Genomic DNA, 24,947 nt, shown 5'->3' on the forward strand with positions numbered 1-24,947 from the left:
TCTCTATTCTGGTTTGAAATCCCAGACTGTACAACTGAAAGGCCTATAGGTGGGCTGTTTGGTTATTGTGAGGAAGAACTGACAGGATGGACCATTTGAGGTTTCCTTGAAACGCATACATTTCTTGAGGTCACTGCCACGAAGTGACACACAGAGGTGACCCTGGATATAGCAGGCAAGTCTTTAGACATGCGCAGTGAAAGTCAGCCACATAGGGAAGCCAGGATCAAATGTAGGAGGCATGCACTGGACAACACCAGCAGGGTGCCGGCCTGGAGTGGACATTTCCAGCTCCAAAGGAATCCTGACCTGGGTATCACCTGTTACTATTAGCATTACTGAGGCTCTCTTTCAGTCCCCCTCCCAGCACCTCAATACCTGGGCCCAGAATAAAAGAGAGGACAGAAGACATATGGGGGGGGGGGGAGACAATGGCAAGAGTTGCAAGGTGTTGTCTTGTACCCTGTTTTAGTAGGAGAAAAATAATAAGTTTGACAAGATTATAAATAATTTTAGTTCCGGTCCCAGGGAAGAAACAGCTTCAGACTATGCGTGAAGATTCAATAGTATGCAGCAGCACATGGTCAGGTTAGAATTTGAGCCTGTGGTTTAAAAAATTAGGTCCATTAAGAAAACTGAAATGCTAGTAGACTCCCAGAACCATTCAGGATGTCATGGGGGTCAAAGTAGAGATGTCAGATAGGTTAGAGACAAAGAAAAGCATGGTTATACATCATTCCAAAATACCTAGAAAATTTGATAGGAATATTTATGACCAATTAAGACTACCACAGGGTCATTTGGTGAGTTGCATAAAAATTACCCATTAAAAGAGTGATATTTGTACAAAAGTTGAGCCACGCTTAAGAGTGGAATCTAAACTCTGTAGCCATCAGCTATGCAGTATCAGTTGTTCCAGCTCAGTAGAAACATCAAACAGAAATAAAAACTAACTTAGTAAATGCTGAAATCAAGCATCAATATAGATATTTATCGTGTGTCAACTAATATGAAAATAATCTTGTAATGTCATTTTGCGTGACTTGATAGAACACATGTAGCTCTAGTCTTAGAACCAACAAATGGAGGCTTCCGTCCTAGTTTTGTTTGGCATGTATATGACCTTAGGAAACTTCACCAGCCTGAGCTTGTTGAAAGGAATAATATCACCTTTTCTGAGACACCGTAGAGTTATTATGATATTAATGTAAGATATTATGAGTGAAAAGATTCTGAAAGCCCTATGTGACTGTGACTGCCCAATTTTCTTATTTTTTGTAACTATAAAGTCAAGGATTTTAGCATTTCAGAAGATATTGGAATAGCTTGTGTTTATCACTGGGAATTGATCTTTTCATTCTATTTCTGTTCTTAGAGCACTTCACTTTTTGAAGCAAAACCACAGTTTTCCTTCACAAAAAAAATACATAGTAGGAGCCTTCAGAATATCTATTTCTGAAGAGGGCAAAGGCAGCAAGTATGTTAATAAAGAAGAAGAGGAAAACAGATGGGAATTACCAATAGGGCACTGTCCCTATCATAAGAGTATGTGGGTTGCAAATGAGTAAAGAATTAATATAAAGTAGCCATGATCCAAAGTTAATATGAAGTCACACAGTAAACCCAATGGCCTCTTAGAGATCTTTACCATTGATGTTTACTTGGGTTAATGTTAGAGACTAGCTATCTAGTGTTATTATTATCCGAGTTTGAAGTTGCCATTTTATTGATTAGTGGTGAAACCTATAGATCTCCCTGTTTGCACTTACTCAAGATCGTGTTACTAGAATCTACCACTAATATGATAGAGACCTTTGGTTCCTAGATATATAAATATTCTCTTCAGTTCCCAGATGAGCCAAACACATCTTCTGTGTACTCACCTCCTGCCCTTCTTAAAGTACCCGGTGTGTACAACAAACGACTAACCCCAAGAAGAATCTTACTAATAAAACTTTTTAAAAGAGAAATCCATAATGAAAGCTTTTTCAAGTAAAATGGAGGGCTGAACAGCTTTGGATTGCTTAGATGGATCAGAATAGGAATGGAAAGTGGCAGGAGACCCAAGGCAGACTATGAATTCGAGCACTGAGCTTAGAGGGATGGCAGAACTGTATTTTAGCTGTGTAATCACAACAAAACACTTCATTTCTCTTGGCCTCCAGTTCCTTATTTCTAGAATGAAGATATTAATACCTGCTTTCCCTGGCTATTGTAAGGATCCAAAGAAATAAAGTAGAGAACTTCATGAGTCCTCACAGTGGATAGATGTTGCATTCAGTAATTTTCCGATAGTCCAGGGTTTGAACTAGTCAGAGAAGCATGTCACATTCTGTGCCTCTAAGAAAGAGAATAGGAAGGATAGTAGCCTTGGGAAGCTGGGGGGTGCACTATCCTAAGACTTGCATGATAAGCTAATGGTCTGAATTACATTCCACAATCAAGATTCTTGAACAGTTAAGTGATAATAGTACTTTATGGCTTCAAGATGCTGGATTGTTACAGAGGTATCCTGAATCTCACTGCCTCATTCCTTTCTTAAAGCAGTTCTACAAGACAGGGATGAAAATGACAACCATTCATATTTAATGCATGGGAAATCAAGGCTCAGAGACTCAGGGCCGTTAGCTTTCCTACTCAAGGCTGGCACTCGACCACTTGAGTCACAGCTCCACTTCTTGCTTTTTGCTGGTTAACTGGAAATAAGAATTTCACAGACTTTCCTACCCAGGCTATCTTCAAATTATATCCTCAGATCTCAGCCTACTGAGTAGTTAGGATTACAGGGGTGCACCAATGATGCCTGGTAAAGTTCTCTACTTATACCTGGGGTCAGGCCATATAATCATTCAGTGGTTCTGAGTCTGTGTAAAAATAAAGTTACCAGTTCTTTCTCCCGAAGGGATAGCTTTTCACAATCCAGCTGCCCACACCCCAACATTTTCCCACTCATCTCCTCTACTCTGTCATCACTCTACAGTCCCCAATTACTGAACATGAGGTGCAGTTTCATGTCTTCGATTTTGCCCACTGAGTCCCAGTGGCCTATAAAAGTTCTACTCCATGGGACTGGCAGAGAGGTTCAAGGGGTAGAGCGCCTGCTTAGCCCTGAGTCCCCTCACTCACCCATGAAAGAGAGAGGGAGACAGAAGGCAGGGAGGGAATGCAGGCCAGCAGGCAGGCAAGCAGATTCTTCCACAGCAATGTCACCTCCTCCTTGAAAAGAGCCCCTCCTTTGAGCCTGATTGGGCCTCTTCCCCGGCTGTGCAGCCTCTACTCAGGATTTGGTTCACATGCCCATCTTCCTGGGCTAAGAGTGCTGGGTCCAGCTAGGAATGTGGCTTAGTGGTAGAGTGCTTGCCTAGCATGCGTGAAGCCCTGGGTTCGATTCCTCAGCACTGCATAAACAGAAAAAGGCAGAAGTGGTGCTGTGGCTCAAGAGATAGAGTGCTAGCCTTGAGAAAAGAAAAAAAAAAAAAAGAGCCAGGGACAGTGTTCAGGCCTTGAGTCCAAACCCCAGGACTGGCAAAAAAAAAAAAAAAAAAAAAGAGCGCTGGCTCCTAGTAAAGGTTCAAATCATGAAAAGTAAAGAAAAATGGCAAAACAGCAGCTTAGGAAGAAGAAATGAGCTTAATTTTCGTGTTCTTTTCTAAAATTTATCCCTTGCCACAAATTTCTCTCCATGAAAGATAAAACTCATTTAAACCTTGGATATTCTACAAAGGAGCTACGTCCTTTCCTCTGCTTATTAAGATGCTGGGTAGTTTTACTTTCATAGTCAGGGTTTTTTCTTATTCCTTACTCAGCAAGAAAAAAAAAAACCCTCCCTCAACAAAAGGAAAAAAACTGACATATTTTGGATTGACAGATGTCAAGGGGACACTACCATCTAATTTCCTTGTTGATTAATTTGAAGGTAATTTCCTAGTAACCCAGGCTTCCAAAAAAAATGTATTTTAAGTGGCATGTTGGTAAAAGAAAATTAATTCCTCTACGTTAAACTTGCCAGCTTTTGAATTAATTGCATGAGCATAACAATCAATTAATAAATGTTAAGCAAACAAGGGAAAGTTGGTCAATTAAAAATGACAAAATTGATTCCAAGGGTAGATAAACCAAAAGATTGTCATAATGCTCATTTCTAAGTTTAGATATCCTGCCTCTATACAATCTTCCTCCCACTTTTCTATACAGCATTCAAACTGCTGAAGCTTCATTATAATTTCTTTTAAATAAATTAACATCTACGCCCCCCTCACTGCTGTATCTGGATTAAAGGAGCCAAACACAAGCAGCAATCCTGCGGCAGCCATTAGAGGTAGTCATTGCTTTGGAAAGGTATGCCACCCACAGTTCTGCCCCAGTGTTTGTTTGGGTTTTTGTTTGTTGTTGGTTTTTTTTTGGGGGGGGGAGTTGTTGTGTTGTGCCAGTCCTAGGGCTTGAACTCAGGGCATTGTCCCTGAGTTTTTTTGCTCAAGGCTGACACTCTACCACTTGAGCCACAGCTCCACTTCTGAATTTTTGGTTGTTAATTGGAGATAAGAGTCTCATGGACTGTCCTGCCTTTGCTGGCTTCAAGTCAGAATCCCCAGATCCCAACTTCCTCAGTAGCTAGGAACAGAAACATGAGCCACTGGTGCCCCGCTGCCTTGATGTTTTTAAGAGAAGAAGCACTCACAAACAGGTAAAACAAGGTTCTCTAAATATTTGCCAGTTCTGTGTGCCAGGAGGAAGCCCTGTCCTTTCCGCTGATCAGATACTGGGCACAATGAGAAACAGCAGGGCTTAGAGAGACTGTTGGGTCTTCTCAGAATATTCAAATGGTACCTTCTGAAATTCAGTGCTATTCGTACGTTTAGATCTCAGAGGAAACATAACCCAGAATGTACAGATTTACCATCCTGATCTAGAAATAGGTTCTCATGGAAGCATTGGAAATGATGTCTAAAGGCATAGAAAATAAGACAGGTGCTAGTGACTCCTACTTGTAATCTTAGCTACTCAGGAGGCTGAGAACAGGATCACAATTCAAAGCCAGCCCAAGTAGAAAAGTCCCTGAGACTTTTATCTCCAATAAACTATTAAGAAAAGGCCACAAGTGGCACTGTGGCTCAGGTGGTAGAGTGCTAGCCTTGAGCAACTTAAGTAACCCAGGCCCAAAGAAACTAGGTCACATGGCTGCCCTCATTTCTGGTAACTGGAATGTGCCTGTAAATCTACAAGTACACATACTGGGTGGTAAAAGAAAAAGAATGCACTGGGACATGATAAATTATACAAGTCTCTAGACATTCACACAGAGACCAAAGGAGGATATTCTCAGGAGAGAATCACAAAGGTGAAACAGCTATGTACATATGATTATATAAAATAATATTTATCAAAATGAACTCTAGGAAATGGACACAGTTTTTATTTTCTTTGTTGCTGTTTTTTGTTCCTTTTCCTTTAATCTTGTTTGTTAGTTTGCCTTTGGGGGGGTAAAGAGGGCACAAAAATGGTGAGACAAAGGGTGAACAAATGCAGTAGTGATACTCACTAGACACTATGTTGAAAATGAACTATAAAACTTGCAGGTGAGTACAGGAGGAAAAACTGGAAGGTGTGAGGGAACAGGTGATATTGTTCAAAAATAAATATATTATTTCTATTATGCTGTAGATCTTTTTAATCAAAAATATGTTCTAACTTATGTGATTCTGACGTCTCTGAACATCATCTTTACAATAACAATAAATAAACTTAAAACAAAGGGTCTCAGGGACAGCACCCAGGCCCTGAGTTCAGGCTCTAGAACTGGCAAAAAATGTACCTATATCTAAAGTATATGAAAAATAAAATTTTTCTACTGAAAATATCTTAGAAAGTACATATGCTTTCTTGCTATAGGACACAGCTGTCATTTTCATGGCCTGCTCTACTGGTCTTTAAGCCTTAGTGCATTTCATCACAAAATACATCCCTCGTCTTCTCAGACATGAACTGAAAAAATGAGACAGCATGACATGTGCATCATTCATTTCCCTCTTTTGCCAAGGGCATTTATCATAATGGCTATGTATATAGTTTCTAAACAATTCTATTTGTGTAATGCAAAAAGTTATCTGAATAAAGCTTGGGGAAAACATCACAACACTAAAGAAGCACATGTAAACTTCTCCAATGGAATGTCCATTTGATTGTAAACAACTTCTCAGCCATAATGTAATCAAACCAAAACCCATCCCCAAGATTGTGCTTTCCATCATCCTTCTCCATGTCAGTAAGTAGCAATGCCCTCCATCCTGAGCTCTGGACAAAGCTTAGTCCCATCCCTGAGCTCCACATTTAATATGTCAGCAACTATACATTGTCTGTCAACTGTACCTTCATGGCTTATCCAAACCCAGCTAGGCAGTACCATTTCCTCCTGAGCTAACACCTTGTCCTGTGCCTAGTGGAGGGCTCCTATCTAGTATCCTTCATGATTTCATCTGGACCTCCAGAGCAGACATTGCAAACAGCCTGTAACATGGAGCAGAACTCATAGCTCACCACTGTCCACTTCATCACTACATCCTGAAAGCTTGGGACAGTGCCTCAGAGTAGATAAATGAGTAGATATTTTGAGTGAGTAAGTGTGTAGTTTGTTCTGTGCCAGTGGCTCATACCTGGAATTGTAGCTACTCGGGAGGCTGAGATTTGAGGAATGCAATTCAAAACCAGCCCAGGCAGGAAAGAATGTCCATGAGATTCTTATCTCCAGTTAAACACACACACACAGACACACACATACACACACACACAGACACACACATACACACACACACACGCCTGGAAATGGAGCTGTGGTTCAAGTGTTGAGTGCCATCCCTGGGGAGGGGGGAAGATAAGAGGTGGTGCCCAGGCCCTGAGTTTAAGCTCCAATACAAAAAAAAAAAAAAAGTGTGTGTGGTTCAGACAGGGTACAAAAAATGACACTTAACTCTTGGCCACTTGACAACAGCATAACCATGTGGGAACCAGGGAAGAATAGAACACCTACCCCTTCTTGCCTCAAAGGTGTTAACAGAAAAGAAGGCATAGAGGGTGAGTGGGGTTTTCTGCCTAAAGCCTCTCCTTTAAGGGCTATGTCTACCGAAACCAAAGCAGAACTAAAAACTGGAGTGCTGACTCTAGTTGTAAACAGTTGCCTGTTTGGCAGTCATGTTTTCAGTAATCAAAAGAATCATTACATAGTTTGCTAAAAATCCAAGGGAAATAACACAAGATGTGATATTTTGGCACTAATGAGGTTGTGCCCGAAGAAGTGTGATTTTAATTATGATAGATTTGGAGAATCCATTGCAAAACTGCAGGAGAACAGCATGCTCTACCCAGTTCCAGGGAAAGTGCATTAATATCCCATGTTTTTGTTTTATTTAGTCTTTGCTAGCTGTGTGGAGAATCACCCAAGGTAATGATAGAGCTACTAGGCACTACATCAAATAGAACCCTACAAAGTAACTTTATTTTCTCTTCCTATAAAATGGATGGGGACTGTGCTACAGAGCAATATTGGTCTTGAGTTGTCTCACAAGTTACAAGATTGATTTATTTGCTTGGCTTCTGTCAGTTCCTATCCTGCATCCTCTTTCCAGAAACTTCTATCCTGTAGAGGTTGAAAAGTCACTGCTTTAGTGTACAGGCTCACCGTACTTTCACATTGGCATTTGGAGAACTGCTCTTCATTCAAAGGACTGTTGAAGGTTGGAGTGAAAACTGGTAGAAGTCTGCCTATAAGCAGTGTTGCTGATTGCTTCATTAGAACCCTGAGCACCTCAAAAGCCATGGGCTTTCAAGTTTCTTTAAATGGTATAGGAGAAAATATCCCCAAGGCATTATTTTTAAAGGGGACTTCAAACATTCCCCCAGGAAAAAAAAATAATAAAAGTATAGCACATTTGAACTCCAGGGGGTTGAAGGAGAAATCTTACTTATTAACAAGACTGTGAAAATAGAGTCATCATTTCAGTTCGAGAGTAAAAAAAAGTACTAGTCCCAACCAGGATTACATTTGAAAAGTGGATGAAGAAAGACGCAGAAAATCTCCAAATCCTTGAATCTGCACCATAAAATAGCAAAGATGACTTGAGGAAAAACAAATTTTTCTAAACCTTTTCATTTTTACATTTATGCAATAAAGATAATTGAATCCTCTTCCCGAGTGTAGAGAATTCTAGACATTCTTCCCATTTCCTTCCACTCTACAAAGATATCTAAAATGATCTCCTGCCCACTTGGGTTATATTTTAAAGACCTGGAAATCAAGCCACAAGTAGGGGAAAAGCAGTTCCCTTAGAGTTTCCCCAAAACAGTTGTTCCAGAGGTCAAATCAAAAAGATGTTTTTCCAAGTTCAAACTCTCATCTTTTTAAATAGAACCCAACCTCCGCTCATTTGATGCATTGATGTCTGGTTGCTTAGGCATTAGAGTTGCAGTATTACATATCAAAAGGACTCTTGAGAAATTCCACCGAATTCATAATTCTAATTTCTTATGTATAAACTACTCTATATTCACTCAGAGGACAGCTGCATTGTATGCTAAACCATGAATCAGAAAAATTGGTCCCTTTGTATGTAGGTTTGTATTAATTTGAGATGATCTTCCTTTTTTTCATTCGTTTGTTCCCACACTTGAGTTCCTGGTGTCAGTTTGTATTTGGCTTCTCGAGCATATTAAAGTTTTTCTAGTGCTTATGATGTTTTTGCCAAGAGCACACTTGCAGCAATCTGTGCTAGAATGGTCTTTGTGCCAATTACTTCAAAAAGTATTCTTTAAAATAAAAGAGGATGGGGGAGGAAGACTCTTCTTTTTTTCCTTTTTTTAAGGGAACTTTCAGGTTACAGTGTGGTAGTTTCCATTTTCATTTGCCAGTCTATTTTCCTGACATGATGATTCTACAGGCTCTGGAATGTACATATTTTTGTTTTAAGCTTTTCTACAAAATGGAAACCCAAAGGAAGACATTCCAACAGAAGCAGAAATTGTGGTGGGCAGGAAAATGTTGTCCAAAGTAAGGCCTCTGATGACACCAGCCCTACCTAGGCTATTTAAACAGCTTTGGAAAGAAGACTGCTAAAACTTGTTACAGAGTTTACAAATGCAAGACTGCTTTTATCTGTCTGGAATCATGGCTGAATAAACCAAATGTAGCAAATGAGCTGGTGACATGCAGAAAAGTCCATCCTGTGAATGAATGTTTTGAATTGCATAGACTGAATGGATAATAACCATGTCAGACCCCAGGACTTTGGGAAGCTATAAACCTAAGTGTGATCAAATCATTAATATCCATAGAAATAAACACACTTGAAAACAGAAGAAATGAAAGGGAATGTGTATTGCACAAGACACACAAAGGTATTAACTAACCAAGGATAGAAAATATGCCCTTGTATATGTTTATATCCAAACATCTGTAAAATAGGAAACATATGTTTCCCAATAAAATCCATGGTGTTCTCCAAACTGAAAAAAAAAAAAAAAAAGCCATACACTATTGTATTCCTTCCTGGGAAAGAGGGCAAGAGGTAGAAAGTGGAGCCAGTTTTTATTCCTTGCCTGGCACAGGGCTTGTTCCAAGTCTTGTTTCCCGACAGTGTTGGAAGATAAAAGCACAGGCTGTTTTATTGAGAGGAGCTGCCTCTCTACCCTCGGCTATAGACACTAAGCCATAAGAAGTGTGTGGGGGGGGGGGAGGGAGGGGAGGGGAGTGGAAGGGGCAGGGGTGCCCTACCCAAACCTCCACATCTAGTGAAAGGAGAATAAGGAGTTGTCCTCCCCTGTGGAAAACAGTCCCCTGCCCTCCTCTAGGAGACTTGAATATAGTAACTGAATCAAACGGAATTTGATCAGATGTACACAGTTCAGCCTCCTTTGCTTTGCCCAGCCACAATTTATTGAGGTGTTTCTACCATGGTCCTGTTTTATTAAATGATATTTGAAGTGTTCCACTCAGAGAGAAAATGTGGTTTATAGCCTTGGCATACATTTACATAATCTCGTTAAGGAGATCTCAGCAGCTTAAACTATCCCAATAAAAAATCTTATCTTTGGTAGAAGAAAGACTACTTTCCCTAAAGGGAACAGGACACAGACACAGGGTCTGAGTCCATTCTGAGAAGTGGAGGCCAGCTATAATTGTAGTTATATTTTTTCTTAAGATGTTTAAAGTTTGTGCAAAGAGCTAGATGGGAAGCCATTGTTATGTTTGGGAGGATGCAGTCCCCTAAGAAGAGAATAGTGTGCCTAATGTATATTAAATATGGAGTTTAAAAATAATTTTATATTTATTGTCTTAGAAAATATTTCTGCATGAAACAATGGAGCCATCCCATGAAGGGTTAACCTCCCAAGATCTCCTGAATTAATCAGGAGCTGAGCCAGGGGCAGGCAGCAAGGGGGAGGGGATTGGCAGAGCTTGGCCTCCCCCAGGAGGCTCCCAGCACCACTGAGCAGCCCACTGTGGTGTGGCCACCGAGAGATTGCAGCATTTTTCACAAAGAAAGGAGCAAACACCAAGAAACATGCCCTGCCCCACACTATCCCAGACCTCCTGCTTATCATGCACCCTGCTTCCATTTTCAAAGGACCAAAAGACAATGGGTTATGTTCTACAGAGGAGGGCCTTTTTCAGTACAGATTTAATTGTAAATATACAGTCATCTTTTGTTTTTTTTTCCGTCAGCTCTGCAAGGCAGGCTATGATGGGTCCCTGGGTCACCTTTACTACGATTCAGTTACTTCTAGAAAGAGAGACACTACCACTGGGTGGGCAGGAATGTTTGCCAACACTGCCTCTCAGAGCCCTGGAAGGGCCTGGTGGAATTTAGCTCTCCAGCTCCTCAATAGATTTACAGAACCTGGAGTAGCAGAGATGTCACTTAGAAATCCACATTGCCAATGGCTGGTTTCCAGCCATTTTTCTGTGCACATCCAAATTGAAGAGCCACAACCCTGTAGGAGTTGTTTTGTTTATTTTAAAGAAAATCCCTTATTCCCAGTTAAAAGCAAAATATATTTCCCCCATTCAGTCGTTTTAGGTTGTGGACCAAACCAACCCAGAACTCCATCTGCATGAGTAAGAGTGGCCATGTTTACACACTGCTTGGGCCCAAGCCCGCTTTCCTTCAGGACCTTAGTATCTCAGTGAGAACAGAGAACACAGACCCCGATTTCTTGCCTCTCTCTCTGCCTGCCACAGTCTGTAAGGCCTCACAGGTAATCAGAGAAGCCGTGACACCTGTCTTCCTGCTTAACCTCTCCTCTAATTAACCCTTCCTATGTAATCATGGCCCTTTTATCCAACAAGACTGGTTTCTGCCAGGGTTCCTCTTCTTTAACTAGGGCTAGCACACTCCCTAGCTCCCAATCTTGCTCTCTCTTGTCTACCAAAGCCACCTTTAAATTAGACTCGCACGAAACCTCGACACCCTCTCTAAATTCTTGCCTACCTCCACAACCCCTGTGCAACTTTGAAGATTTCTGGTCTTAAGGAACCTCTTGGGGACAAGTTTCCAGATTCTCACTACCCACTTGTTTCTTGAGTGCACACCATGCAGGGATGATCTCTCCTATTTCACCCTCCTTGGTCTTCCATCACGTATTCCCTGCCAATAGTTCATCCCGTCACCCTAAATGTCACCTCCCCCAAATCGCACCACCAACTTGGGAAGTCTCTATTGGATCTTGTTCTTATCTCCAACTGCGAAAAGTGCCATTGCACTTATGACAAAGCCTAGAGTTTTAATAGGGTCAGCTTCCAGATCTAAAATTGGAGATCCTGAAAAAGGAAATGAAATAGCATTCTGATGTTCTTCTGTCTCCCAGCTAGCTCTCTTCTCTTGGATGCTAGTGTCTATGGACAATGACCTGGCTTCAATTAGAACTTGGGAGGGGGGTGGGGGGGGGGAGTAGGGGAGGTGGCTGTTTGTTTTCAGGTCTTATACAAAGTCCTAGATGAAAAGAGTCAGACAAAGATGGCCAGAAGACCTGATAGAGCAGAGTCTTCAACCTATAAATTAGGCTGTAATTCCTGGAAAAACACACCCTAAGAATTTGCATGAAGTCTGTACAAGTTTGATATTTCACACTATTACAGGTTAAATCTTTACACTGCAGACTAGATGTTGAAGGTGCTGAAAATGCAGCTAGACCCTTTTCTTTCTGCAGGTTTTGGTCCACCTCAAAGTCCCCGAAACTTAAAAATAATTAGCTGACTCATCCCCCTGAGCTAGTGATTTCATGATCTGTTTGCTAAGCTTGACTATGGCGAGGAGGGGGGAGGAAGGAGACTGGAGTGCCAGAAAGAAGCTTAATTTTTAAAGTAAATGTATATTCCCTTAAAGGACAAGTGAAAAGTCTCCCTGGATGTAGAGTGTCTACATCCAGGGACTTGGTAGTTGTTTTGTGCCTGCAAGTCCTTTCTGCCCCCTGGCCACCTAGGGCAATTCTGTTTCATATTGTATGTGGTACATAATATGCATAATGCTCAGTAAGGAAAAAGTGACCTATTACTAGAGGCGAGGTTTATTCTTAATAGGAAGGAGAAGAGCTGAGCTTCCAAGTGTAATCCTCCATCACAGACCTTCCTTCCTTGAGAACTGACAGAGGGAAGGTTTTATGGAGGTCTTTACCACAACTTTGTAATTAGAAGATAGTAGGGAGCCCACCTAAGTATGCAAGTGAAAGGAGCAAGTGGAAGGAAGAGAAATAGATACTCAGTGTGGAGAGTGTGGCTTGTTCACACTCTACACTAGGCAAAACTCTGCAAATGTATGCTCATAGTACTGCACACAGGCCAGCCGGGTATCACAGAAAACTAATAGTCAAATCACCTTTTTTTTTCTACAGTGGGACAATCAAACAATGTGAGTATTTTTATCCAAGATGGTAGGATTCCCATTCAAAAAACTGTGTGTGTTGTGTTTTCTTGATGCTGACACCCAAGGTGCTGGGTGAGGAGCTCAGATTTTTTTTTTTTTCCATCTCCTTGTGATTAGACAAGAGCAGTGAAAGGAAGTATGAGGATCAAGCTCTTATAGAAAGTTGTGCTCAGGAGCAAAGAATCTCTTAGTTCAAAAAGCTCTTTTGAAGAATATCTATAGATTAGATTTAAGACCAGACCAAAATGAGCCCTTAGAACACAGAGGCGGTTTTTACCTGGCATTGACCAAAACCAAAGCAGGGCTCCAACTCAAGATAGGATGCATAAAATCTATATTGATAATTTCTTAAACTGCAGTTATCAACTCCCAGCCATACTCTGAACTTCCTGCCCCCACAAAAGGGTGAGAAGGAGGAGGAGTAAAACTACGGCTTAGTAAAGGCCACTATATTGAGCATTTGGTAACAGAATTCTCTACAGCCATCATCCTCCAGTTCTTTTCTACGGCTTTCTGCCTGAAAACTACCCAGGCAAGTTGGATTACTTACCATGGTTTCCCAGGACCAAAACCAGATGTTCCCAATTCAGTGCTATTTCTACCCCTGTAATAGTCCTTTCTTAAGTGACTGTTATCTTTACCGTTTCTTGGCTCTTGACAGAATATTAGAATTTGGGGTCCTATGTCCACATTTGTGGCCATTTCCCATTCACCAGCTTAACTTCACAAAGAGCTCTAAGCAAGTCAAGCATCCCGATTCCTTGGGATGTCACCACCAGGACTGGCCAAGGCACGACCAGTGTGACACTCGTGCTGGACATTGACCAAGATTCATTGTACTTAATAACCTGACTCACGCAACTGTAACCCCTTTGTACAACTACTTTATAATAATACTATTAAAAACTCCTACACTTCAGGTACTCAAAGAGTTAAAAAAAATGCCTTTGGCACAGCTCTCCTACCTGTTTTATCCATTGATAATTCCACTAGATTTCCTGCTTTTATCTACCCAGAAAGAAACAAAAAAGGAGAGAAAGAAAAACAAAAAAAGCTTTGCTTCCCCTTCCCTTCTCTTCTCTCCCCACTCCCTCTTCTTTCTCTATTTTAGTGATTTTAAGGTTTGAACGCAAAGGACTTCACACTTGGGAAGCTGGCACTCTTATCACTTGAGCCCTAACACTGGCTAGCCCTTTTTGCTTTAGTTATTTTTCAGACAGGATCTTCTGTTCTTGCCTGGGGCCACTCTCAGACTAAGATCCTCCTACCTCTGCCTTCCAGAGCTGGGATTACAGGTGTGCACCATTATGCCTGACTTACAGCTCTCCACTGAACGCCTTCTCTAGGATCTCCCTAAACTACTCAAACACAGGCTGTCCACAGGAAAGCCATCACTGTCCCCACATTCGCCAGCTGTTCCTGCATTCCAGTTACCACTCTGTTGTCACCATCTTCCTACAACACAAGCTCAAAAAGCCATGGTGCTGTCTCTTCTCCCAAGTCCTACTGCAGATTTTATGGCTCCTGCCTTCTGGGGGCCCACCTCTGTGTCTTCTGCTCCTGGAGAATGTGGTCCCAGAGCCCTGAAGAGTTCCATAATTTTTCTAGATCTTCTCTCAGTCTGGAAATCCTTTGCCATCCTGTCACTTTTCCTTATGTCTACAATAAAAAGCCAGTATCATGTTGTCTTCCCGGTCTGTTTAGTTCAAAGTATTTTCTTTCTATCCTGAATGAACAAAGGCCTTATTCTATAATTTTCTCATGAAACCTACTTTTTAATAATAAAAATGGTATTTGTTGAATGGATATCAGACACAGACACTTCATGTATATCTTCACTTGCTTGTCCTAGTAGCCCTGTAAGACCCAGAACACCAAAAATGGCTGAGAACTCTTTTAGACCAATATCTGAGTGATTCCAATGTATTGCAAAGATTGAAAACTACTGGTCTAACTCTAAATTCAACCACACATTTTCACATAGTAGGCGTCACATCTGAAACTATAACACACAAAAGGACTGAGTATGGTGCTTAATCTTAGCTACTTAGGAGGAAGAGATCAGGAGAATCCAAGTTTGAAGCCAACTCCGGCAAAAGGTTAGTGAGACTCATCTTAAACCAGCAATCTGGAAATGGGGTAAAGCATCTGTAATCCTAATTATGTAGGCAGAATGATGACAGTTCAAGGTCAGAACTGGGCAGAAGTACAAGACTCTATCTCAAAAATAAACAAATCAAAAAAGGCTATACACATGTAGCTCAGATGTTAGAACACAGATGTGTAGTAAGTACAAAGCGCTGAGTTTAAACTTTAGTAGTCTTTAAAAAAACTGAACATAAAAAGGATAACTTAGACCGTTCTAAATTACCTTACAAATATAAATTTTATGACCCCCTTAAAATGATAAGGAACTTATTAGACTTTAAGCCAACATTAAATTAATATTTGGTCCTCATGCTTACTGGTTGAGTTTTTCCTATGTGCGCCAGTCCTGGGGCTTGAACTCAGCCTAAGGAAGAGCTGTCCCTGAGTTTTTTTCACTTAAGCCTAGCACTCTACCACTTGAGCCCAAAGCTCCACTTCCAGATTTTTGGTGGCTCATTAGAGATAAAGTCTCAGGTCATTCTTTCCCAGGCTGGCTTTGAGCCATGATCCTCAGATCTCAGCCTGCAGAGTAGCTCGGATTACAAGGATGAGTCACTGGCACCCAGCTCTGGATGAGATTTATAAAGGCAAACACAGACATTAATTTATTTTTAGAATTTTATTGTCAAAGTGATGTACAGACATGTTACAGTTGCATACCTAAGGCAATGAGTACATTTCTTGTGGAACATTGTTACCGCCCCCCCCCCCCCCGGTTTTTCTCCCACTTTCCCTCCCTTCCAACCCCCTCCCCCACAAGTTGTAAAGTTCATTCCCAAACTGTCTTGTGAGTATGGCTGTTGGACTGGCTCACCCTTTGTCCTTTGTCTCACCATGTTTTGTTCCCCTTCCCTTTCCAAAATCAGATAAATATAAAAAGAAGAGAATTCTTCCCCATTTATAAAGCATGTGCCCCCATTACTTCCTTTGATTTTCATAACGTAACAGCACAATAGTTACTATTATCCCCTACTTCACAGGAAAGAAAACCGAGACATAGAAAAGCTGGGTAACTTTTCCAGAGAAACAGAATCAGAAAGTTTCAGGTCTGTGCCCCCATTAGGCCCTGCTTTACCCCCTCCTATACCACTATGGCCACAGGCCAAGTTGGAGCTCAGAGTTTGGGTACACTGGTATGAACACTAGCTCCCTGGCACCTGCCTTCCCCAAATGTTCTTTAGCCCAGACGCTTTTAAATTGTTTTGGAACAGAATACCAAGTGTGGGTTTATTTAGCATATCATTTCTGGGTGTGTGTTTTCCTGAGCATTTATAGATCTGTGTTTTTCCAAGAAGCTGAGTTTCCATGATAAAGCAAGACAGATCATGATAAATGAGCAGCTATGTCAGCCTAGCTGGGAGGAGGACTGAGGAAGGCAACACCCTCCTGTGAAGTTAATCCCATTTCTTTTAGCTATTTCTTTATTAGTTAATGAGGTCTTGCAAAAAATGTGTGTCTGTGATGGTGTTGCAGCATCCTTGCCTCCAGGAACATTTTCAAATATTCATAAAGTAGTAGCTCATCTGACCAGAGCTTAAAGCAAAGGTGCATTAAGTATGAATTTCGTCAACTTCGAGTGTGGGTGGTCACAACGGTGCTGCAGAAATAACCTCAATAATCTTCCTCGGTGGTGTTTCCAGAGCCCCGGCTCTGGGCGCAAATGTGAAGAGGTGACAGAGAAGAGGTATTATTTAGAACAGCTAGGACTCTGAAGGGCGGCCCTGTAAGCTTTGATCCTGCTTCCTGACTGACAGAGGAGTGTGGCTTGCTTTGGGGAAACAGAATAACTTAAGAGAAGCAAAAATAAAATGGAAAAGGAATTGCCAGTCAAACCCCTGGGAAGGAGAGCAAATGCCAGATCACACTGTTCGTGAGAGGCGAGGCAAGAGACTGACTTCCCACTTTGGTTCCTTATGGCAAAGAGGGAAACATGGAATGCCAATAGATGGTCTGATACTTAATGATGCCCTTGGAAAGAAAAACAAATGTGGAAAGTGGTGAGCTACTGAGATGAGTTCCATGATACAAAGTCCATGGCGATGACTTCTATGACCTAGATTTGAAGACTCTCTTACTTTAGTAGCAGGGTCCTCAGAACTCAACTAGAGTTGCATGTGCACGCACTTAGGTGCATGTGCACGCGCACACACACACACACACACGCATGCATTTTCATGCCCTAAAACATGCACCTCACTTCCCTCACCTCAATACACAATCATATCTGGATACTGATGGCTCACATCTGCAAACCCAGCTACTCAGGAGGCTGAGATCTGAGGATTGAGGTTCCAATCTAACCCAGGTGTGAATGCCCATAAGAATCTTATCTCCAATTGACCACCAAAAAGCCAGAGTGCATCAGTGGCTCAAGTTATAAAGCTTCAGCCCTGAACAAAAAAGGAACAGCACCCCGAATTCAAGCCCCAGTCTCTCTCTCTCTCTCTCTCTCTCTCTCTCTCTCTCTCTCTCTCTCACACACACACACACACACACACACACACACACACGATTACACAAATTCTCCATATTTTTCACCCTTTTATGATTTTTGTTTCTCAAAAATTTTCAGGACACCATAGTTCTCCTTATAACCCTATACAGGTCATAAGCAAAGTTTTAGTGGTTCTCAGTAACCTGGCCTATTGGGTATACTTTTGCTAAGAAATCAAATATTACAACCCAATATTCTCCTTCCTGTTTCTGGTCAAGTAACTCTTGTGCTGGTGCCAAGATGGCACACATCTTCCTGATGCTACGTTAGTATGCACTCAAGGAATGAATCATAGGCCAAAGTCCTCTGGCCATCACCCCAGTGCTGCAAGAAACCACTACTTTGCTGGTAACTCAGGGCTCCCCCACTGTCCTTAAAAGAACCCCTTTGTCACAGCCACCAAGCCAGTTATTCACTGGAGTCTTTAGAGTCTTCTGCAATATCAACTCTCAAAGGATGGAAATGAACCACACTTAAAGAAGGAGGTAAGCATGGGGTTTCTCTCAGTACAAGCTGTGAGACAGACAGACATCTTTCATGAACAAGGATTAATAATTCAGATGTTTCCTTCTGTAGTTCCATGTTCAACTTTTTGGTCATTTTTCTATGATTATGAATTTCTCCTGAATGTGGGGGAAAAATCCTAGAGGAAAATAAAAGAACCACACTATAATAATATGGCTAGGAAAAATCCGAAGAGCCTATGATTGGCTCTCCTTTGTCACTTGTCCAGAGGACGTTGAAGACACATGGACAGCCACTCAAGCTAATGTTGGTTGTTCCAGATGACATTTCAGATGTCTCACAAGAAATCACCACTACACATCTGGGATATCAAGGTGACTAGTGTCCTGTCCTAAATGCTCTCTTCCAGGTGATTCACATAACAGGCCGGCTACGCCTGAGAGTGTCGCTGTCCCACGGGAGGACTGTCCCCAGCCAAATCATGGGTCTCGTGGTTGTGGCGCATGCCTTGCCACCTCCTACAATCAACGAAGTCAGAATTGACTGCCATATGTTCGTCACTCGCGTGAATATGGACCTCAATATCATTTACTGTGAAAATAGGTACTTCATTATTTCCCCTCCACCACCCCCCCCCCGCCCCCGCTTTTCCATTTTCCTGTTTGCATGCTGGTGAGGATTCTGTGGTTTTCGGCAGTCTGGAGGATTTTAGTTTCCCAATGAGGCTCATTGTGAATCTTGATCTTGTGGGTAATGGCTCCTTGGAATGACACCAAACATGCTTTTTATTTAAAATTTACACTGCTGTCCTGATTTACATGAGGGACAACAATGGGATGAGTGGGGATACCCAGACATCCTTATGCTATAAAACAGGATGAGACATTATTGGCAGGATGCTGCCGTTAAAAGCATCGCCTATCCAGGGGTCGGCCTCACCATGGTCACTGCTCCCATGGGTGTTCAACGAGGAGAGAGAACAAATGAGGATTTGAGGCCCTCATAGGAAAAAGGACACCAAGGGAATTTGTAACACTATTAGATAAAACTTCGTCATCCTGAGGATCTCGCCCTTCTAAAATGGGGAAAGAGAAGTCAGCACAGAAATGAACTGGCAGTTCTTCCTTGAAACAGAGCTATGCTAACGGGGATTCTTCGTTCCTGGTTAAAACGTTCACTCTTTTAGATTACACCCAAAGCAAGGGGCAGGGAACCTCCAGGGTTATTAGGAAGACTCATCATCTGACTGTTACAGAGAGAAAAATCATGGGGCAAGGGGAGAAGAGCTGCCCACCTATCATCTGTGGGAAGGCAGTGTGGTGACTCCACTCACACCCCGAGGTCCCCGGGAGAATTGCTGAGACAGTCTGAGAAAGATGATTTTGTGCCATCGATTGCTGTGGCTTGAAGGCAATCTCTGTTCACTGTGCCCTGTGAGTGCCTTCCGAGGGGGAATGAGAGCAGAAAGGTCAAGTGGCTTGGGGAATTGACCTTGCCAGAGCCAAAGCCAAGCGAAGTCAGATGGCCCTGCATCCGGTCTACTGGGAAACACTGTGGAGGTTTAGGTCAAGTTAGAAACCGCCTACCATTTCCAGGCAGGGAAATGAGGCTGTTCAGAGGAAAGAATTCACCAGTGGGACACAGATCGTATAGACGATGTTGTGTACCTGCCATTCTTACTTGAGAAGAAACTGCAAATCTGCTTTTCAAGTTTTACTGGTATATAATAAACATTTTTACTATCATGATGATACATTTGAATGTATGTAAGGTGTTCTGGAATGGACAAAGACTATCAGGAAAGACAAGTTAGCCAGAAAGATTAACTGGAATTTTCAAGTAATGCTGATAGATGACTTTCTGTGAGCATTTTCAACATGCTCGGCCTTATGCAAATTTAGACATAGACGCCATCTTCTTTAAGCTTTAGGACATGGCAGGAAGTGGGCGCTGCCATCCTGTCCATCATCTTGAAGCAATTTTAACCTGAAGAGAAAGGACCCCTTTGGCCTCAGCGAAGGTTCAGACTCACATCTTCTAGATCCCAAAGCCCATCTGGTTGTTTAATCCTATGGGGGGTCTCCCTAGTACCTTGTTTTTCTTCACAGGGTCTCTTGGGTCACTTGTTTTTTCTTCAGTGGTCCTATGGGTTCTCCCTGCCACCTCGTTTTTCTTCATAGGTCAGACTACACAGATAAAACTCTGAAAGGGACTTTTCATGCACCATGAAAAAAACACAATTACTACCCACAAAGTTATTTAATCTCCCACTTAAAATGTACAGCACTGAAGAAGGAGACTCAACCAGGTGAGGCAGGAATAAGACTAGACGATAGAACTGGTCTCTAATTTAGCTTCATCCTAACTTTGGCTTATTTACCAAGGTTCCAGTAATTGTTCTTTATCCCCCCAAATCACTTAATGATCATTCTTGTGATCAACTGATTAATTCTTTTGACAAGTTCCATGAACTTGGGTGCCTTGTGGTCCCACACCAGTAATTGAGATCATTTGTGTGACCTGCTTTTAACATTTTTTTTCTTGCCATTAAAAAAAAAAAAAACCCTATTAGCCAATACAATGCAGCATTATTTCCCGGCTGAGAATGATAGTAATTATGAAGAAGACTTGTGTTAAAGGTAACTGAGTATGTGATCTACAGAAAAAGCATACTGCGTATGAGGCAGTATGTGATCTTAGTTTCACTCCTTTCCCCGATCCTCTCACCACTTCCGAGGCTGTTTTACAGGTGAGGAAACTGAAGGGCACAATACAGGAGACCTCGCGATCCTGGTCTGTGGTCTCCTGTTTTGTGAGATCAATGTGACCACTGAGCTGGTCACATTCACCACGGTTAGCAGGCTCTGGCACATCGAAGGGCTTTAGTCGTGTTTGAAGGATTTAATTCAAATAAAAACTAAACCAAAGAATTGCCTTCCCTAAAGTACAGAGTGGCTGTCTCCTGTGGTTTATTATTTAATTAGGGAATTGTTAACTGCAAACTAAATCTTGTTCCTTGGCACTGTGGACCATTCTTCTGCATGTTCCCTGAAACGGCCTGGGGCAAAGCCAACATCTAATGCTTTTTGAGGAGCTAGCAAATTTCAGAAACACCAACCAGGGTCTTTTAATGACATCCTTGTTCCCTCATTTGCACGAACTGGGTGTAAATTATGCTTAGAAACCAGGCTAATCGTTTTAGGAAAACACCAACTAATCTGTTTTGTACCACAAAACCATGGAATCCTTAGAAAGCCCTCCTTTTTTATTTTGCCCAATTAATCTTTACCTTACTAAGAATTCTGGTTGGCCAAAACTACAAATTGCTCACCATTGAGAAATCCACTCACTGAACAGTATATTTTAATTATATTGCATAGTATCTTGGCTTTGTTTGTCTTTTCTATTTCCCTACCTTGGTGCCCCAAGACTAACTCCCCAACAATAAGCTCTTGTGTTTCTTAAAGGTGTCATTTCCAAAGTCTTACTTCAGATTTGAATAGGCCATATGTCATAAATAATATTTTTAAACATAGGAAGAGTAAAGAGAATTCATTAAATTTAAATCCCCAATCCATCTGTACTTGGAGATACGGAGGGGTACTGAGCATTTTGACGTGTCAGTTGCAAAGCAGGCAGAGTCCCCCAATGTGTTTTCCAATTTAGGTTCTATTTTTCTATGCTCTGCCCGGGGACATTGATGTCTGGACAGTCAATGACAGGGGTGTACACACACGTACAGCCTGGGAGAGATGCTGAAATGGTTTAAAAGTTTCTGTGTGGAATCTACCACAAAGTATCAGTTAAAAGAGCCAGGAGTAAAAGCTGAGCTCCCAAATGACTAAGACTAAAAAAGATAATACCCCCAGGCATCTGTGTGTCTCAGCATTTAAATTATATCCCTTGAAATGCCAATTTGGACTTCGTGCCAGGAAGCAGTTGAAGCCCTTTTTTCATGGAAATACCCAATAGAAGACCAATCTGTTTAAATGAAAGGTGCCTCTAATCATTTGGTATAAACATCGCATGTTATTTTATTATGTAACCTTGAATTATCTGGCCTATAATGAGGATCTTGCCTTGTGACTGAGTCGTAATAATTTCATGGAATTATGTTGCCTAAGTGTGCATTCAAACCCCCTCCAAAGAAAAATCAGAGAGAAGGGAAACCTAATTGTTTAAATACAAATGCTTGATCTCACACATTTCCTAATTTTGTAAAATCATGTTATGCGGTAGAGAAATAATCTCCTCTATGAAGAGTTTTCCCTACGAGTGCCATGTCCGTGCAGGTATTTGGCATGATGAAAATGTGTTAACACTTATTTGACAGTCTCTATTTTGCTCCTTTCTAAGTCTGGGCCTGTGTTCTTCCTTTCGTAGGATTAGTGATTACATGGATCTGAGCCCTGTAGACATCGTAGGGAAACGATGCTATCACTTCATCCATGCTGAAGATGTCGAGGGCATCAGGCACAGTCACCTAGACTGTAAGTAACTTTGAGTGAGGGAAGAACCCAGGCTGATGATGTTTGTGTGTTTGTGTGTGTGTGTGTGTGTGTACACGTGCACATGTGCATGTGTGTGTGTGTGTGTTTCTTTCTGGTTTGGTTCATCTCTGACTTTTCCCTTCATCTCTCCTGTATACATTTGAGATGACTGTCAGTGTACAGTGAAAAAAAAAAGTGAGACATAAATCATTTCAACTGGCGTTGGCATTCGATTGAAAGTTGGACCTCAGGACAAGAGAAATTGCTGCATCTTTAGGTGTTCATTGGGAATTTCATGGTCTCTCGTGCTCCCTCTGCCAGTTAGCGGTAGGGGAACCTCTCTCCTCTTAAGTACTTCCTTGACCCTTTCATTTTCTAGAGAGCAATTTCCAATTTGAAATTTGTAGTCTCAGTTTAAAACGATATGTGGGAAAAGCTAAGTTCAAATAGGCCAGAGCCTCATAAAAAAAAAAAAAAAGAAGCCTCGTTGACTAGCACAGGAAGTGGCAGAAAGCCCAGGGGGACACAAGACATGGACATAGCAGCTCTCAATGGCAGCATCTTTTCATTGTATTCTGCAAAGACAGTTATTCAGAGGAGCAGTACCTCCGGCCCTGAACCGCAGGACTCCCAGCTCTCGCCCCTCAAGCTGGATTCCAAAAGACCTCTGTAGCAAGCAATGCCAGCAGCATTCTGGTTTGATCCAAGCCATAACAAAGAGGGTCTTCATGTAGTTTTCTCTCAGAGAAAATGCTCGACACCATTCTTTCCCATCTACTTTTGTTTCATTTCTCAGTAGGGCTGTTTATTCTATGCATGGAAGGCAACTGACAAGAGCGCTGGCTTAGTGGACCATTTGAGAAGGAAACACCTCTTCTGCTCAGAGCTGCTTTTTATCACTATTCAATACTCTTCCTGAAACACCAGAGGTCTACCAGTTACTTTCCTAGAAAGTTCTGAACCCAGCTCTGAACTCTGATTTTAAATACATACAAACTGCCACAACTGAAAATGGTCCAGCTTAAAGCTGGAAGGTTTTATATAGTAAACACAGTCCAGCTGCACAGTCTTTGTATTTATCTTCTCTCCCCCTTTCCTGTCATGGATGAGGAGAGTTATTTCAGATCTTTCCTGCCCTTTGTAAACTTTTCCTCATTTTCAACTCACGTCTTCAAAAGCACAGCTAAAAGGATAAGCTAGCTAAAGTCTCAAGGTGTGAGCCTCTCACACTGGTTTTTAACTCTGCATTAGCAACACTGACATGGGACCAAATTCAATGTCAAATTCGGTATCTCCTAGCACAGCCTGACTGCAAGGCTGCTCTTTCCTCACACTCTAATCCCAACACTGAGCACGTGCCTTGATACTGCACACCAGGGATTTGGGGAACACACTTGTTGCTAAGAATGAATGGGTGTTATGTATCACAGAAGCAGATGGCTCTTCAATTAATTGAGGGGAAAAAAGGGATGCTGTTTCCTGGAAAGAAACATCAGGAACCTTGTTGCCCGGAATTCCGAGAAACTGGAGAAATCTCAGGATCTTTAAAGGAGGCCATTTATTTAAAAAAATAATAATATAGGCCAGAGATCCAGACTTAAATGAACAGATTATTTTCAGAGCATTCTAGTAGATTTTGTGTATGAGGGCAGGGGTGTTTTCTTGTGTTTAGACTCCTAATTAAAGTCTAAATTGAGAGATGTGATGATGACCTGGAGGTCATCTCCAGTTGTTATTTGGAAAATGTCATGTTACCTCTCTAGGAATTGACTTGCAGCTGGAAGAAATTCAGGAACAGCAAGCTAAGGCACTTTGTTGGGGTCTGGTTGGTTTGGAAGATTTTTTTTTCCTCCACAAAGCATAGGTCTTTAACAATTGTGCTTAACGCTGTTCTTTCATATCTACTTTTGTCTCATTTCTCAGTAGAACGCTGTTCTTTCATATCTACTTTTGTCTCATTTCTCAGTAGGTAGAATAATTTGAGAGTGCTGAAAATAAACCAACTCTGCCATTCACTACTGTGTGGTTCTCCTAATTTTTCTGGTATCTTGCCAACTAATAAACAAGGAAACTATGCTTTCAAATTCCATAATTTTTTTGTTACTTGATATTGACCTACTAACAATGATTGAGTTCACTCTTTTAACTCATGCACATGACTTTTCATTTTGAGTTCTTTTAATGACCTTAAACACATGAAAAACAAATAGAATGAGCTGATAATTGTGCACAGTAAAATACACTTCACATATTTAGCTATCATGCTGTGGAATAACTCCACAATGTCAAGTAGCACACAATTAGTAAAACTGTAGGGGGAAAAAAGGAGTGTTTTGATCCTGAAGAATTTTGATCCTAATCAGATTGAAACTTCAACGATCTTGTAGTGCTTAATATCTTCAATCACACATGCACACACACACACACACAAATCAAACTGAT

At 41.5% G+C, this 24,947-nt stretch overlaps 1 protein-coding gene across 6 annotated transcripts in view; it reads left to right on the forward strand.

Moving 5' to 3' along the window:
- Positions 1–24,947, forward strand: part of Npas3 (neuronal PAS domain protein 3) — an 839,406-nt gene that overhangs the window by 794,097 nt on the left and 20,362 nt on the right. For all 6 annotated transcript variants that reach the window (XM_048361745.1, XM_048361746.1, XM_048361747.1 and 3 more), the window contains 2 exons: positions 18,425–18,618; positions 22,399–22,505. In XM_048361745.1, the coding sequence (XP_048217702.1) occupies positions 18,425–18,618; positions 22,399–22,505 (301 nt within the window). The remainder of the gene's footprint in view (positions 1–18,424; positions 18,619–22,398; positions 22,506–24,947) is intronic.

Source organism: Perognathus longimembris, chromosome 14, assembly GCF_023159225.1.
Source record: "Perognathus longimembris pacificus isolate PPM17 chromosome 14, ASM2315922v1, whole genome shotgun sequence".
In the NCBI taxonomy this organism is placed as follows: domain Eukaryota; kingdom Metazoa; phylum Chordata; class Mammalia; order Rodentia; family Heteromyidae; genus Perognathus; species Perognathus longimembris.